The 13,825-nt window shown below is 34.3% G+C and overlaps 1 protein-coding gene across 1 annotated transcript in view; it reads right to left on the reverse strand.

The window, feature by feature from the left end:
* Positions 1 to 307: 307 nt before the first annotated feature.
* Positions 308 to 13,825, reverse strand: part of TSGA10 (testis specific 10) — a 139,345-nt gene continuing 125,827 nt past the window's right edge. The window contains exons 15-17 of the mRNA XM_053664511.1: positions 2,657 to 2,859; positions 641 to 745; positions 308 to 461 (exon numbers count right to left, since the gene is read on the reverse strand). Coding sequence (XP_053520486.1) covers positions 308 to 461; positions 641 to 745; positions 2,657 to 2,859 — 462 coding nt within the window. The remainder of the gene's footprint in view (positions 462 to 640; positions 746 to 2,656; positions 2,860 to 13,825) is intronic.

Consider the following 13,825-nt stretch of genomic DNA (forward strand, 5'->3'; position numbering starts at 1 on the left):
TATAAAAATTAAGCAATATTTTATTAATCTAAGTTAATAAATTTAAATAATTTATTAATTAAATTTAAAAATGATATAGAAATGAAAAGAAAACCAGGTTTCAAAAATTTATGTAAACATAAAATAGATTTTTCATTTAGAATGTTTATATAAAACTAATTATTAAAATGCATTATGTGAACATATCTATATATTTAATCATGTTTAAATAGCACTGTTAATGACTGACTGTCATTGAGTTTCCTTACACCCTCAAATATCACTGTATATATTGCTACATGGTCCCACAGAAGGACCTTTAAAACACTCACTCTTCTAGTGATCGATCTAGGCCTCGGTCAGGAGATCGATGGTGAGCACGTTCTGGAGAATGACATTTTGTATTTGGCTTTATTGTGGAGCTCAAATGATAAGCATTACTTGAGTAATTCTGGCGGCGAAGTTCTTGCACAGCCCTCTCCCTAAAGTAAAAAAGTTTAAAAGAGACATTTTTTAACTTTATATCCAGTGAATATTGACACTGTGGTAAAACCAAAGTTCATTTCCTACTTTAAAACTTAACCATCATGAATAATCAAAGTCTGTTGCAGTCTAAGAAACAATGCTTCCCAGGCTAAATACTGCATAGAGACCAACCTACCTTTCAAAGCGCTCTGTCCCTAGTTGTCTTTTGGTAATGTCTAAATCAGCTTCCAGTTGTGTTACCACATTCCTGAACTGGGCTACATCTCTACTCTGGATGGCCCTGTGTAAAAGAATATGAGAGTGACAGTTGATTAAACTTAAAATATGCCTGGGGTACACTGAACCATGTTGGCAATGTTTTCTCAGCTGGACTCCACCCAAATTCTGATTGTTATGGATGTATATGCCAATTTTAGATGTAATAAATGTACAAAGTACCCTACTTGAAAAGTTTAAGCTGTGCCAGTCACATTCAATTACTTAAACCTTCTCTGTGTCACTTTCTCTGTGTTTACATGAAGTAATATTATCTTCTGTCTGTATATTTTATATATTTACTGTAAATTATTTTTATAAAAGAACTTTGAAGTATTATATGCCAAGTAAAAGTATAACCAAATAATCAAAACTCAAATGTACTAGCACCATGATTAATACAGTTTGTTATATATATTAAATCAAGCAAGTGCTTTATATATAGTTACAATTAAATCTGATATACCTGTACACACACTCCTCAATTTAACAGGATCTTCTTTAGGACTAAATAATGCCACAAAAACCCTGTAGCAATGCATACTATCATAAGGAAGATAATGATTGAGATTAATGCTGCTTGTACAGAACATTCTATTTTCTTTGTTGATTTCCAGGACTGCGTTATCGGCTGCTGAAATCTAAACTTAGAGACTAAGAACACAAAAGTTTATCATGTTTACAAGTTCTAAGTGATAGTTCTTATTAGCCAGTCTAAAACAGAATGTACCCTTTAAGGTGGGAGTTTTGTTATTCTTCACTAAGGCAGATTTCCACCTACCAGCTTGAGAAAGTGATCTTGCAGAACTGGTTAAAGGTGTCACAAAAGCCCAGTTGTGGTGACTATAAAGAATGACTCAGTTGACAGCTGACACAGCCTGAAAAAAGTTTCTGAAGAAATTGGCTTTGGCTTCACAGACTTTGCTTAGAAAGGGGCTCCTATGAGTAGCTGATTCCTGAGATTATGATTCCTATCTTTCCCAGGTCCCAAGCTCAAACAGGGGGCAGAGTTGAGGCTGGATGAAAAGTGTTATAGTTGAGACAGATAAGAACAGAAGCTAAGGTCAATTTTTTTGTATGAGAGGTGACCAAGCTAATAATAGAACATTCACTACCTAGGCAGGCCTTTCTACCTAATCTTCCAGCTAAGGTCATGTAATAAGCTGCTAATGGTGCTAGGGATTCTAAAAGAAGCAGCCCTCATGGACATGAACAACAGGGTGGTGACTGCAGCAGGGAGGGGGAGTACAGGGTGGTGGAGGAGGGTATGATGAGAGAAATGGTGATAACAGAGGCTTGACTTGGGGGGTGAATACACAACACAGACTAGAGGCAATGTGTTGTAGAAATGTGCACCTGAAGCCTGTATAATTTTATTGACCAGTGTCACCCCAATAAATTCAATAAAAAATGAAATAAATATAATAAATTAATACATTAAAATAAATAAATAAAAAAAGAAGCAGCAAAAGTCAATGCCCTAAGGGAAGTCTTTAGTATTCTGTGGATGCAGGAGTTCTTCCAGGTACCTAGTATGAACAATTATAAGGGAATACTGTGTGACAAGTGGAAAGATTAGGTAGCAATACCACATGGGTACATAAATATAAAAATTCTTCTGGTTTCAGCAGCATTTTTTCTAATATGGTTATATTTCCTAAAGGCAATGCTTTAGATCAGACATCCTAGATATCCAAAGCTCTAATGGAAACAATCAACAGCGGTAGTTAAACTTAAATTTAAATCAATTTAGCTAAACAGATAATAGAAATAAATACTAAATCTTAGGCAAATTACAATATTTCTGGTCCTCAGTTTAATTGATGGCACATTATGGATGCTTAAATTATATAAATTCCAGCTTCAAAACTCAACTGCCTTATACAGTACCAAAAAATTAAGAAATGTGACTTTTTTATATTGCTAACCGACTCACATTTTATTTTCTGCCAAACAAAGGTGTTCTTTCAGAAGCTGAATTTCAGATTCTTTTTCTTGAAGCGCTATCTGAGACTGATATTCTTTGTCTCGATTGGCCACCAGCAGAGCTTCTAGATTCTGCATGGAGATTCTCTCATTTGTCATCTGACTCCTGAGGAGTTCTATTTCAGAACGAGCAGAATCTAACTCATTCTCCATCTGTACAGGAGAAAGATAGCTATACTTATTCCCATTCATTCACTTTACCAATAGATCATAGAGACTCATTAAATTTCTGTATTATGTTATAAACTAACAACTCATTTTAATTCCTTGATTAGAAACATTGTCCTTCTTACCAAATGTGCACACACAGTATTACTTTCCCCAATCCTTTGATTACATCAAAAATTCATCAATAAGTAATGTTATTAATCCCAAACTGCAAGCAATTTCCAATTCCAGCTTTGATATTTCTTTATATATTTCTGCAAGATGGATATGGTGATATCTGTGACTACTGCTTTGTAATGAATTAGGCAAATTATAAACACCTAACTACATTGCACTCCATTGTTAAGGAAAATAAAGAGTCATTACACATTCCCTCTCTTGCATAAATCCTTGGAAAGCTCCATTTTTTGAAGATTATTTTGAACCTAGGATACACTTACTAAGCCAAATGTCCCCTCAAAAGGAAGAAAACCTACAGGTTTTGTGAGAAAACCTATCTCACAATACATACTATGTATGCATTTTAAAAAGGTAAATGTGAAGAGATAAAACTTTAAGAAAAAAGAAATTAAATAAAAACAAAACTATTGGAGGATGAGTAGGCAGATAGGGAAGGCTCTGCTAGACTGGATATAATTAACATATGATGTCTGACAATACAAAAACATATTGATAGTCAATAAAAACTTAAAATTTACAAGAATGCAGTTGGAAAGAAATAAACAGTATGAAATTAAAATTTAATATCTTACTAATATAAAGAATTAATATAAATTCATGAGAAATGTGAGCAGAAAATTTACAAAGTATAATTAATTAGTAAACATATAGCAAATGTACCCTTATGAATAATCAAAGACATATAAATAAAAGCAAGATACAATGGCTAGCCCAGAGTATCTTAACCTTGAAAACATTGACCTTTTGGACTTCTGGCCAATATGGAGGCATAGACAGAATATGCTTTGCTTCCTTGCAGAACCAAAAGAAGGACAACAAAAAATTTAAAAAAAAAAAAAAAAAAGAACTGCCAGAAAATCCAACTGTATGGAAGTCTGACAACCAAGTACTTAAAGAAACTTTCATCCAGACTGGTAGGTGGGGCAGAGATGGGCAGCTGGAGTGAAGAGGATGCACAGCAAGGAGATGGACTGGGTGGGTGAGGTGGACAGGGGATCCCACATTTGCATATAGAAAAGCTAGGAGGAACAACTAGGGAGCCAGGTAGACAGCACAAACCCATGACTCCAATGCTAGGAAAATAAAGCTTCCAAACCTAGCTGTAAAAACCTATGGAAGTTGCAGTGGTGGGAGAAACTCCCAGCCTCACAGAAGAGTTCACTGGAGAGACCCATGGGGCCCTAGAATGTACACCAACCCATGTGCCTGGAAATCAGCACCAGAAGGGCCCAATTTGCTTGTGGGTAGCCAGGGAAGTGATTAAAAGTGGGCAAGAGCGAATCAAGCAGCATTGCTTCCTCTCTGTCCCCTCCTCCATATACAGTTCCACAATGCAGCCACGTAGATTGTCCCACCCTGGCAAACACCTAAGGCTCCACCCCTTACAGTATAACAGGTATACCCAGACAAAGGAAGATGGCCCAAATGAAAGAAAAGATCAAAGCTCAAGAAAAAGAACTAAGCGACAAGGAGATAGCCAACCTATCAGAAGCAAAGTTCAAAACAGTGGTAATTGGGATGTTCACAGACATGACAGAGTATGGTAGCAAAATAAAGGAAGAAGTGAAAGCTAAACTAGTGAAATAAAGAAAAATATACAGGGAACCAACAGTGAAGGGAAGGAAACGAAGGCTCAAATCAATTATTTGGAACAAAAGGAAGAAACAGACATTCAATCAGAACAGAATGAAGAAGTAGGAATTAAAAAAAAAATGAGAGTCTTAGGAACCTCTGGGACAACTTTAAATGTTTCAACATCTGAATGATAGGGGTGGCAGAAGAAGAAGAGGAAGAGCAAGAAATTGAAGATTTATTTGAACAAATAATGAAGGAGAACTTCCCCAATCTGGCAAATGAAATAGATTTCCATGAAGTCCAGGATGCTTCAAAGAGTCCCCCAAAAATAGGACCCAAGGAGGTCCCAAGGACCCATCAAGGCACATCATCATTACATTACCCAAGATTAAAAATAAGGAATCTTAAAAGCAGCAAGAGAAAAGGAGACAGTTACCTACAAAGGAGTTCCCATAAGACTATCAGCTGATTTCTCAAAACAAACCTTACAGACAAGAAGAAGCTGGAAAGTATTCCAAGTCATGAAAGGCAAGGACATACATCCAAGATTACTCTATCCAGCAAAGCTATCATTTAGAATGGAAGGGCAGATAAAAGTGCTTCCAGATAAGGTCAAGTTAAAGGAGTTCATCATCACTAAACCATTATTATATGAAATGTTAAATGGACTTATCTAAGAAAAAAGATTAAAATATGAATGGTAAAATGACAACAAACTCACAAATATCAACAACTCAACCTAACAAAACAAAAATGAACTAAGCAAACAATTAGAACAGGAACAGAATCACAGAAATGGAGATCACATGGAGGTTCATCAGTGGCAAGGAAGAGGGGGAGAGAGAGAATAGGCGAAAAGGTACAGGAAATAAGAAACATAATTGGTAGGTAACAAAATAGACAAGGGGAGGTTTGAGTAGTAGAGAAAATGTAGAAGCCAAACAGCTTTTATGTATGACCCATAGATATGAACTAAGGGGATTATATCCTAAGAACCCTGAAACACTGCTGGTAGGAGGGGAATGCAGGGAAGAAGAAAACAAAGGGGGGAAAATGGCACAACTATAGTAGCATAATCAATAAAATATACTTAAAGAAATAAAAAACATAATAGAAAATGTAAAAAAAAAGAAAACATTGATATTTTTGGTTGGATAATTATTTGGTGGAGGGAACTACCCTATCCTTTATAATATACTTAGCAGCATCCCTGGCCTCTACCTACTAGAGGCCAGTAGCATTCTCCCACCCCAGAAGTGACAAAAATGTCTCCAGACTTTTCTAAATGTCCACTGGGGAGCAAAATCTCTTCCAGTTGAACCACTATTCTAGTTTAGCAAATTGGAAATTTTCTTAGTCTGTTTTTGTTGACATTAAAATGTGTAATGGTTTGTTTATGGTGGCCATTCTGACCAGTGTGAAGTGGTATCTCACTGTGGTTTTAATTTGCATCTCTCTGGTAGCTAGCAATATTGAGCATCTTTTCATGTGTCTCTGGATCCTCTGTATGTCCTCCTTGGAGAAGTGTCTGTTCAAGTCCTTTGCCCATTTTTCAATTGGGTTAGTTGTCTTCTTAGAGTGGACTCCTGTAAGTTCTTTATATATTCTGGAGATTAAACCCTTGTCTGAGGTATCATTGGCAAATATGTTTTCCCATATGGTTGGTTCTGTTTTTATTTTAATACTGTTTTCTTTAGCCATGCAGAAGGTTTTTATTTTGATGAGATCCCATTTGTTTATTCTTTCCTTTATGTCCGTTGCTCTAGGGATATTTTTACATATTAATAAAAATGTTGCTGCATGAAATATCTGAGATTTTCCTGCCTATGTTATCCTCTATGACTTTAATGGTGTTATGGCTTATATTTAAGTCTTTTATCCACCTTGAATTTATTTTTGTGTATGTTGTAAGTTGGTGCTCAAGTTTCATTTTTTTGCACGTAGCTGTCCAGTTCTACCAACGCCATTTGTTGAAGAGGCTATCTTTACTCAATTTTATGTTGCTGTCCCGTTTGTTGATATTAATTGCCTGTAGAGACTTGGGTTTATTTCTGGGCTCTCTGTTCTGTTCCACTGGTCCATGTGTCTGTTTTTATGCCAGTACCAGGCTGTTTTGATCACTGTGGCCTTGTAATACAGTTTGGTATCAGGTATTGTGATCCCTCCTAATTTGTTCTCCTTTCTCAAAATTAAAGCAGCTATTCAGGGTTGTTTATGGTTCCATATAAATTTTTGAATTGTTTGTTCTATGTCTGTGAAATATGCCATTGGTACTTTTAACAGGTATTGCATTGAATCTGTATATTGCTTTGGGTAGTATGGACGTTTCGATGATGTTAAATTTCTTTCTTCAGTGTTGTGTAGTTTTCTGCATACAGGTCTTTTACCTCTTTGGTTAGGTTTATTCCTAGGTATTTTATTTTTCTTTTTGCTATATCGAATGGGATTTTTTTCTTGATTTCTCCTTCTGCTGTTTTATTGTTGGCATACAAAAATGCCTTTGATTTCTGGATATTGACTTTGTATCCTGCTGTTTTGCCGAATTCATTTATTAGGTTGAGCAGTTTTTGGATAGAGTCTATAAGATTTTCTATGTACACTATCATGTCATGTTGGAGAGGTTGTGGAAAAAAGGGAACCCTAGTGCACTGTTGGTAGGATTGCAGACTGGTACAACCACTATGGAAAACAATATGGAATTTTCTCAGAAAAAATAAAAATGAATTTGCCTTTTGACCCAGCAATTCCACTGCTAGGATTATATCCTAAGAACTCTGAAACACCAATCCAAATGAACCTATGCACTCCAATGTTCATAGCAGCACAATTTACAATAGCCAAGTGCTGGAAGTAACCTAGATGCCCACCAGTAAATGAATGGACCAAAAAACTATGATACATTTATACAATGGAATTCTATGTAGCAGAAAGAAAGAAGGGGCTCCTATCCTTTGCAACAGCACCGATGGAACTGGAAAACATTATGCTAAGTGAAATAAGCCAGGGGTTGAAAGACAAATACCATATGATCTCACCTTTAATAGGAACCTAAACAACAAAACAATCAAACAAGCAAAATATAATCAAAGACACTGAAATAAAGAACAGGCTGACAGTGTACAGAGGGGAGAGGGGAGGGAATTTCAGGAGAAGGGTTTATAGGAACAAGTATGAAAGACACATGGACAAAAACTAGTGGGGGTGGAAATGGGAGGGTGGTGGGCTGGCATGGGAGTAAAAGACAGAAAACTGTACTTGAACAACAATAAAAATAAAAATTTTAAAAATGGGTAATGGTAATTTCATACACTTTGATGGCAGGGATACAAAATAGGGCATCAGTATTTTTGATAACAGCTTTATTGGAATATAAATCACACACTATAAAGCTTACCCATTTAAAAGGTACTTCAATTTTTAGCATATTAAAAGAAATGTACCATCATAACACAATCTCATAATGCAGTGTTAGAAATTTTTATAGTCCTAAAATAAATCCCAGTACTCATTAGCAGTCTCCCCACACCCCTTGTGCCTGCCACCCCAGAATTAGACCAAAACAATACCTAATTCCTAATCTACCTTCTGTTACAATGATCTGTTATTCTGGACATTTCATATAAATGGAATAATACAATATGTGTGTGGTCTATTGTGACTGGCTTCCTTCACTTAACCTAATGTTTTCACGAGTCATCCATGTTTTAGCCAGTATCAGTACTTCATTACTTTTATTGCTAAGTAAAATTTCCTTGCCTAGATGTAGGGATACATCAGTTAGTTATACTTTCTGGCTATTATATATAATGCTGATTAGAACATTTGTGTACAAATTTTTGCATGGGCCTATGTTTTCATTCTTCTTCAATAGATAAGAGCAGAATTTCTGGGCTTTATGTTAATTTTATTTTTAACATTTTAAAGAAATGCCATAATGTTTCTGAAGTGGTCTATCTCACATTTCTGCTGGCAATGTATGAGGGTTCCAAAATCTCTACATTTTGACAACATTTATTATTGTCTTGCATTTTTTATTGTAGCCACCCCAGTGCTTATGAAATGGTATAGTTTTGATTTGAATTTTTCTGATGGTTAATAACGTTGAGCATCTTTTCATATGCTTACTGGCCACTTATGTATCTTCCATAAAAAAAATGTCTCCTCCAGAGCAAAGAGGTTGCCAGTGTCCTACAATAAGTCATTTCCCCTTCCTTAGAAATAATTTAGAATGAATTTTGAGGGTCATTCTTCACCATTCATCAATATTCTATCATTTCAAAAGTTGGCATTCCAGGGCAATTTGGAACACTCATTCAAGATAGACATACATGTCAGGGTTAAAGAATCAGAATGAAACCTTCATTTATTTAGAGAACATTAACAATTCTGAAAGGTAATCTGGGCAATTCATAGCAAATAGTGGCATCTTTATAAGACACCATCACCAATAAACATTTATTAGCATCTACTAGGGCAAAAGCATGCCTGGAGCTAGAAGCACTGAATGATTGCTTCACTCCAAGTTTCAGTTTGGTGCTGGGGACCTGGTCAGGCACTGGTGCACAAGGGAGTATTCATTGTGGGGGATGATCACAGGAAGATTTTATTGTGATTACTGAAAAACATGCCACACATGGTTTCAGGTTTTTGATGGAGCAACTGAAAATATAATTATGTGAAATATGTCACATTCATCAACATGCCTTTACTTAATGTATAAATTTTTCCACAGAAATTTTGAAAAATTTGAAAATAACATTTTTGATGATTTTTCTTTTTATCACCTTATAGCAATTTGTGACAGCTTTGCAACCACAATCTCTCCCCCATCCCCTCCACGTAAAACTACGAGAAATTTTCTCAGAAAAATATTTAAAGATCCCAACTTAATTTCAGGCCACAAAAAGATAATTTACATAAGATAGAGTGAGTACAATAAAGTAATCCAGTTGTACCAAGTGAGACTCTAAACTTTATCTTGCCAGAGGACTTGATATAATTCATGTTGCGTGGAAAAATCAGAATAAAAGTGGAAATTTGGGTTCACCTCATTAAGAAAAAAGAAACGTCTTGAAATATTTTGCCTTTTTTTCAGTTAGGTTAATATTGAGTTATAAAAGTTCTTTATACATATCCTGGACACAATTCTCTTTTAGAATATGTAATTTAAAAATGTTTCTTCCACTCTGTGCAATGCATTTTTAACTATTTTGATGATATCATTTGCAGTGTGAAAGTTTTTTCTTTATTTTGATGAAGTCCTTATTTATTTAATTTTTTGTTGCTTATGCTTTCTATATGTATCTACAAAAGCATTACATTACCCAAAGTTACAAAAATTTACTTGTATGTTTTCTTCTTCAGATTTATAATTTTAGCTCTTACATACAGGCCTATAATTTATTCAAGTTAATATCTGCATGTGGTATGTGACAGGAATTCAAATTCATTCTGTTTCATGTGCATGTTCAGTTGCCCCAGTACCATTTGTTGAAAAAAAATGTTCTTTACCCATTAAATTGTATTGGCACCAACTTTTTGAAAATCATTTATCTGCAAATATGAGTTTATTTCTGGACTTCCAATTCTGTTCATTCCATTGACCTATATGTCTTTTCTTATGTTAGTACTCTACTGTCTTGATTACTCACTAGCATAGTTTTACAGTGAGTTTTGAAATTGGAAAGCTTTGGTCCTCTGACTTTGTTCTTCTTTTTCAAGATTGCTTTGAATATTCTAAGTCACTTGCACTTAAATACTAACTTTATTTCATCTTGTCAATTTCTACAAAGAAGTGATGAGATTCTGATAGACACTACTGAATTTGTAAATCAATTTGGGGTGGTGCTGCCATTTTAACACTTTAAGTCTTCTGATCAATGAATATGAAATATCTTTCCATTTATTTAGGTCTTCTTTAATTTCTTTTAAGAATGATCTTCAGTTTTGTAAAGTACAAGTTTTACACTTCTTTTGTTAAATTTATTTGGAAGTATTTTATCCTCTTCTAATGCTATCCTAATTTGTGTAATTCCATTTGATGGATTTGCTTTTTTATTTTCATTTTTGGACTGTTCATTGCTAATGCAGAAATATAATTGATTATTGCATATTGATAGATCTTGCATTCTGCAAACTTGATATTTACTACTTTTATTTGTAAATAGAGATAGTTTTACTTCTACTCATGTGGGTGCCTTTTTTTTTTTTCTTGCCTTATTTCTCAGGCTAGAACCTTCAGTACAATGTTGACTAGAAAACATGAGGAGGGTATTTTTGTCTTGTTATTGACAAGAAACAGAAAAAGCATTTACTTTGTTCCTATTAAGTATGATACTAGTTATAGGTTTTTTGAAGATGCTTTATATCAGGTTAAGTTCTCTCCTATTCCCAGTTTATATACTTTTTAAATAATAAAATGGTGCTTAATTTAGTCAAATGCTTTGTCTGCATCTATTGAAATCATCATTGGTGTTGTTCCTTATTGTATTGATGTATTTCATTAATTGATTTTCAAGTATTGAACCAACTTTGCACTCCTGGAATAAGTCAATTTGATCATGGTATACAATTCATCTTATATGTTATTGGATTCCATTTTCTAGCATGTTTCTGAAATGAAAGCAAGGACCTCCACCCAGCAAAGCTATCATTTAAAAACAAAGGAGAAATAAAAAGCTTCCAAGACAAGAAAAAGCTAAAGGAGTCCATTACCACTAAATCAGTATTACAAAAAAATGTTAAAAGGACTGCTAGAGGAAGTAGAAGGAGGAGAAACAGTGGAACATAGTTAAAATAATAAAATGGAAATAAATACATACCTATCAATAATCACTTTAAATATAAATGGCTTAAATGTTCCAAACAAAAAACACTGGATAGCTGACTGGATAAGAAAACAAGACCCATAAAAATGTGGTCTACAAGAGACCTACCTTAGAATGAAATATACACACCGACTAAAAGTAAAGAAATGGAAAAAGAGCCCTGCCTGGAGTAGCTCAGTGGATTAAGCATGGGCCTGCTAACCAAAGCATCTCAGTTCAATTCCCAGTCAGGGCACAGGCCTGGGTTGCAGGCCAGTTCCTTGGCAGGGGATGCATGAGAGGCAACCATAGATGGATATTTCTCTCCCTCTCTCCTTCCCTTCCCCTTTAAAGATAAAGAAATAAAATCTTTATTAAAAAAAGAAATGGAAAAAGATATTTCATGCAAAAGAACATGAAGAAAGAGCTAAGGTAGCAATACTTATATCTGACAAAATAGACTTTAAAACAAAGGGTATGGTAAGAGACAAAGATGGTCTCTAAATAATGATAAAGAAATCAATCAAACAAAAGGATATAACCCTTTAAGCATTTAACAGACAAAACAGTAGTTCCTAAATATATAAATCAAATTTTGATGGACATAAAAGAAGACATTGACACTAATACAGTCATAGTAGGGGATTTTAGCACCCTATTAACATCACTGGATAGAGGTTGCAGACTGAAAACCATCAAAGTCATGGCAGCTTTAAATGACACACTAAATCAGGTGCAGTTAACTGATATCTTCAGAGCATTTTTACCCAAAAGCAACAGAAAATACATCCTTTTCAAGTGTACATAGAATGTTTTCTGGGATCAAATACCTGTTAAGAAACAAAACAAGTCTCAATAAGTTAAAGAACATTGAAATTATTTCAAGCATCTTCTATGACAATAAAGCTATGAAACTGGAAATCAATCACAAGGAGAAAAGCTGAAAAACAGACAAAGGAGGCTAAATAACATGATATTACATAATAAATGGATAAATCAAGTTCACCTGAAGAAATTCAATTTAAAAAATGACTGGCTTAATAATGAGGTCAAGGAAAAAATCAAAAGATACCTTAGAACAAATGAAAATGAGAACACAACAACACAAAATCTATAGGACACAGCAAAACAATTGCAAGAGAGAAATTCATAGCAATGCAGACTTTTCTCACAACAAGAAAAATTTCAAATAAACAATCTAACTTTACACTTAAAAGAACTAAAAAAGAACAGTGAAGCCCAAAGTGAATAGAAAGAAGAAAATAATAAAGATCAAAAAGAAATAAACAAAATAAAGTCTACAAAACAGTACAAAATATCAATGAAATGAAGAGCTGTTTCTTTGAAAAGATAAACAAAATTAACAAACTTCTAACCAGACTCACCAAGAAAAAAAAGAGAAGACCCAAATAACTAAAATCAAATGAAAGACGAAAACTAACTAACAGCAAAGAAATACAAAGGATTGTAAGAAAATACGAAGAAATACAAAGGATTGTAAGAAAATATTATGAACAGCTATATACTGACAAACTGGATAATCTGAATGAAATGGATAAATTCCCAGAAACATACGATCTTCCAATACTGAATCAGGAAGAATCAGAGAATCTGAATGGATAAATTACACGTAGTGAAATTGAAGCAATAATCAAAAGATTCCCGACAAACAAAGACCCTTGACCAGATGGCTTCACAGGTGAATTTTAACAAACATTCTGAGAACAACTAACACCTCTCCTTTCCACACTATTTCAAAAAATTCAAGAGGAGGGAAGGCTCCAAAGCTCATTTTATGAGCCCAACATTATCGTAATTCCAAAATCAGATAAAGACACTACAAACAAAGAAAATTATAGACCAGTATCTTTGATGAACACAGATGCTAAAATTATCAACAAAATATTAGCATATAGAATACAGCAATGCAACAAAAAGATAATACACCATGATTAAGTGGAATTTATTCCCAGAATGCCAGGCTGGTACAACATTCACAAATCAATAAATGTAATTCACCACATAAACAAAATGAAGGATAAAAACCATATGACCATATCAATAGATGTAGAAAAGGCATTTGATAAAATCTAGTACCAATTTATGATATAAAAATAAAACCTCTTAGCAAAGTTGGAATAGAGGGAATGGACCTCAACATAATAAAAGCCATATATGACAAACCCACTGCTGGCATCATATTCAATGGGCAAAAACTATACAGCATTTCCCTTAAGATTGGGAACAAGACAGGGATGTCCACTTTTACCTCTCCTATTCAACATAGTACTGCAAGTCCTAGCCACAGCAATCAGACAAGAAGAAGAAATAAAAGGCATCCAAATTAAAAAGGAAGAACTAAAATTGCCTTTATTTGCAGATGACATGAT

This window comes from Artibeus jamaicensis, unplaced genomic scaffold, assembly GCF_021234435.1.
Source record: "Artibeus jamaicensis isolate MK-2021 breed Jamaican fruit bat unplaced genomic scaffold, CSHL_Jam_final contig_384, whole genome shotgun sequence".
NCBI lineage: Eukaryota > Metazoa > Chordata > Mammalia > Chiroptera > Phyllostomidae > Artibeus > Artibeus jamaicensis.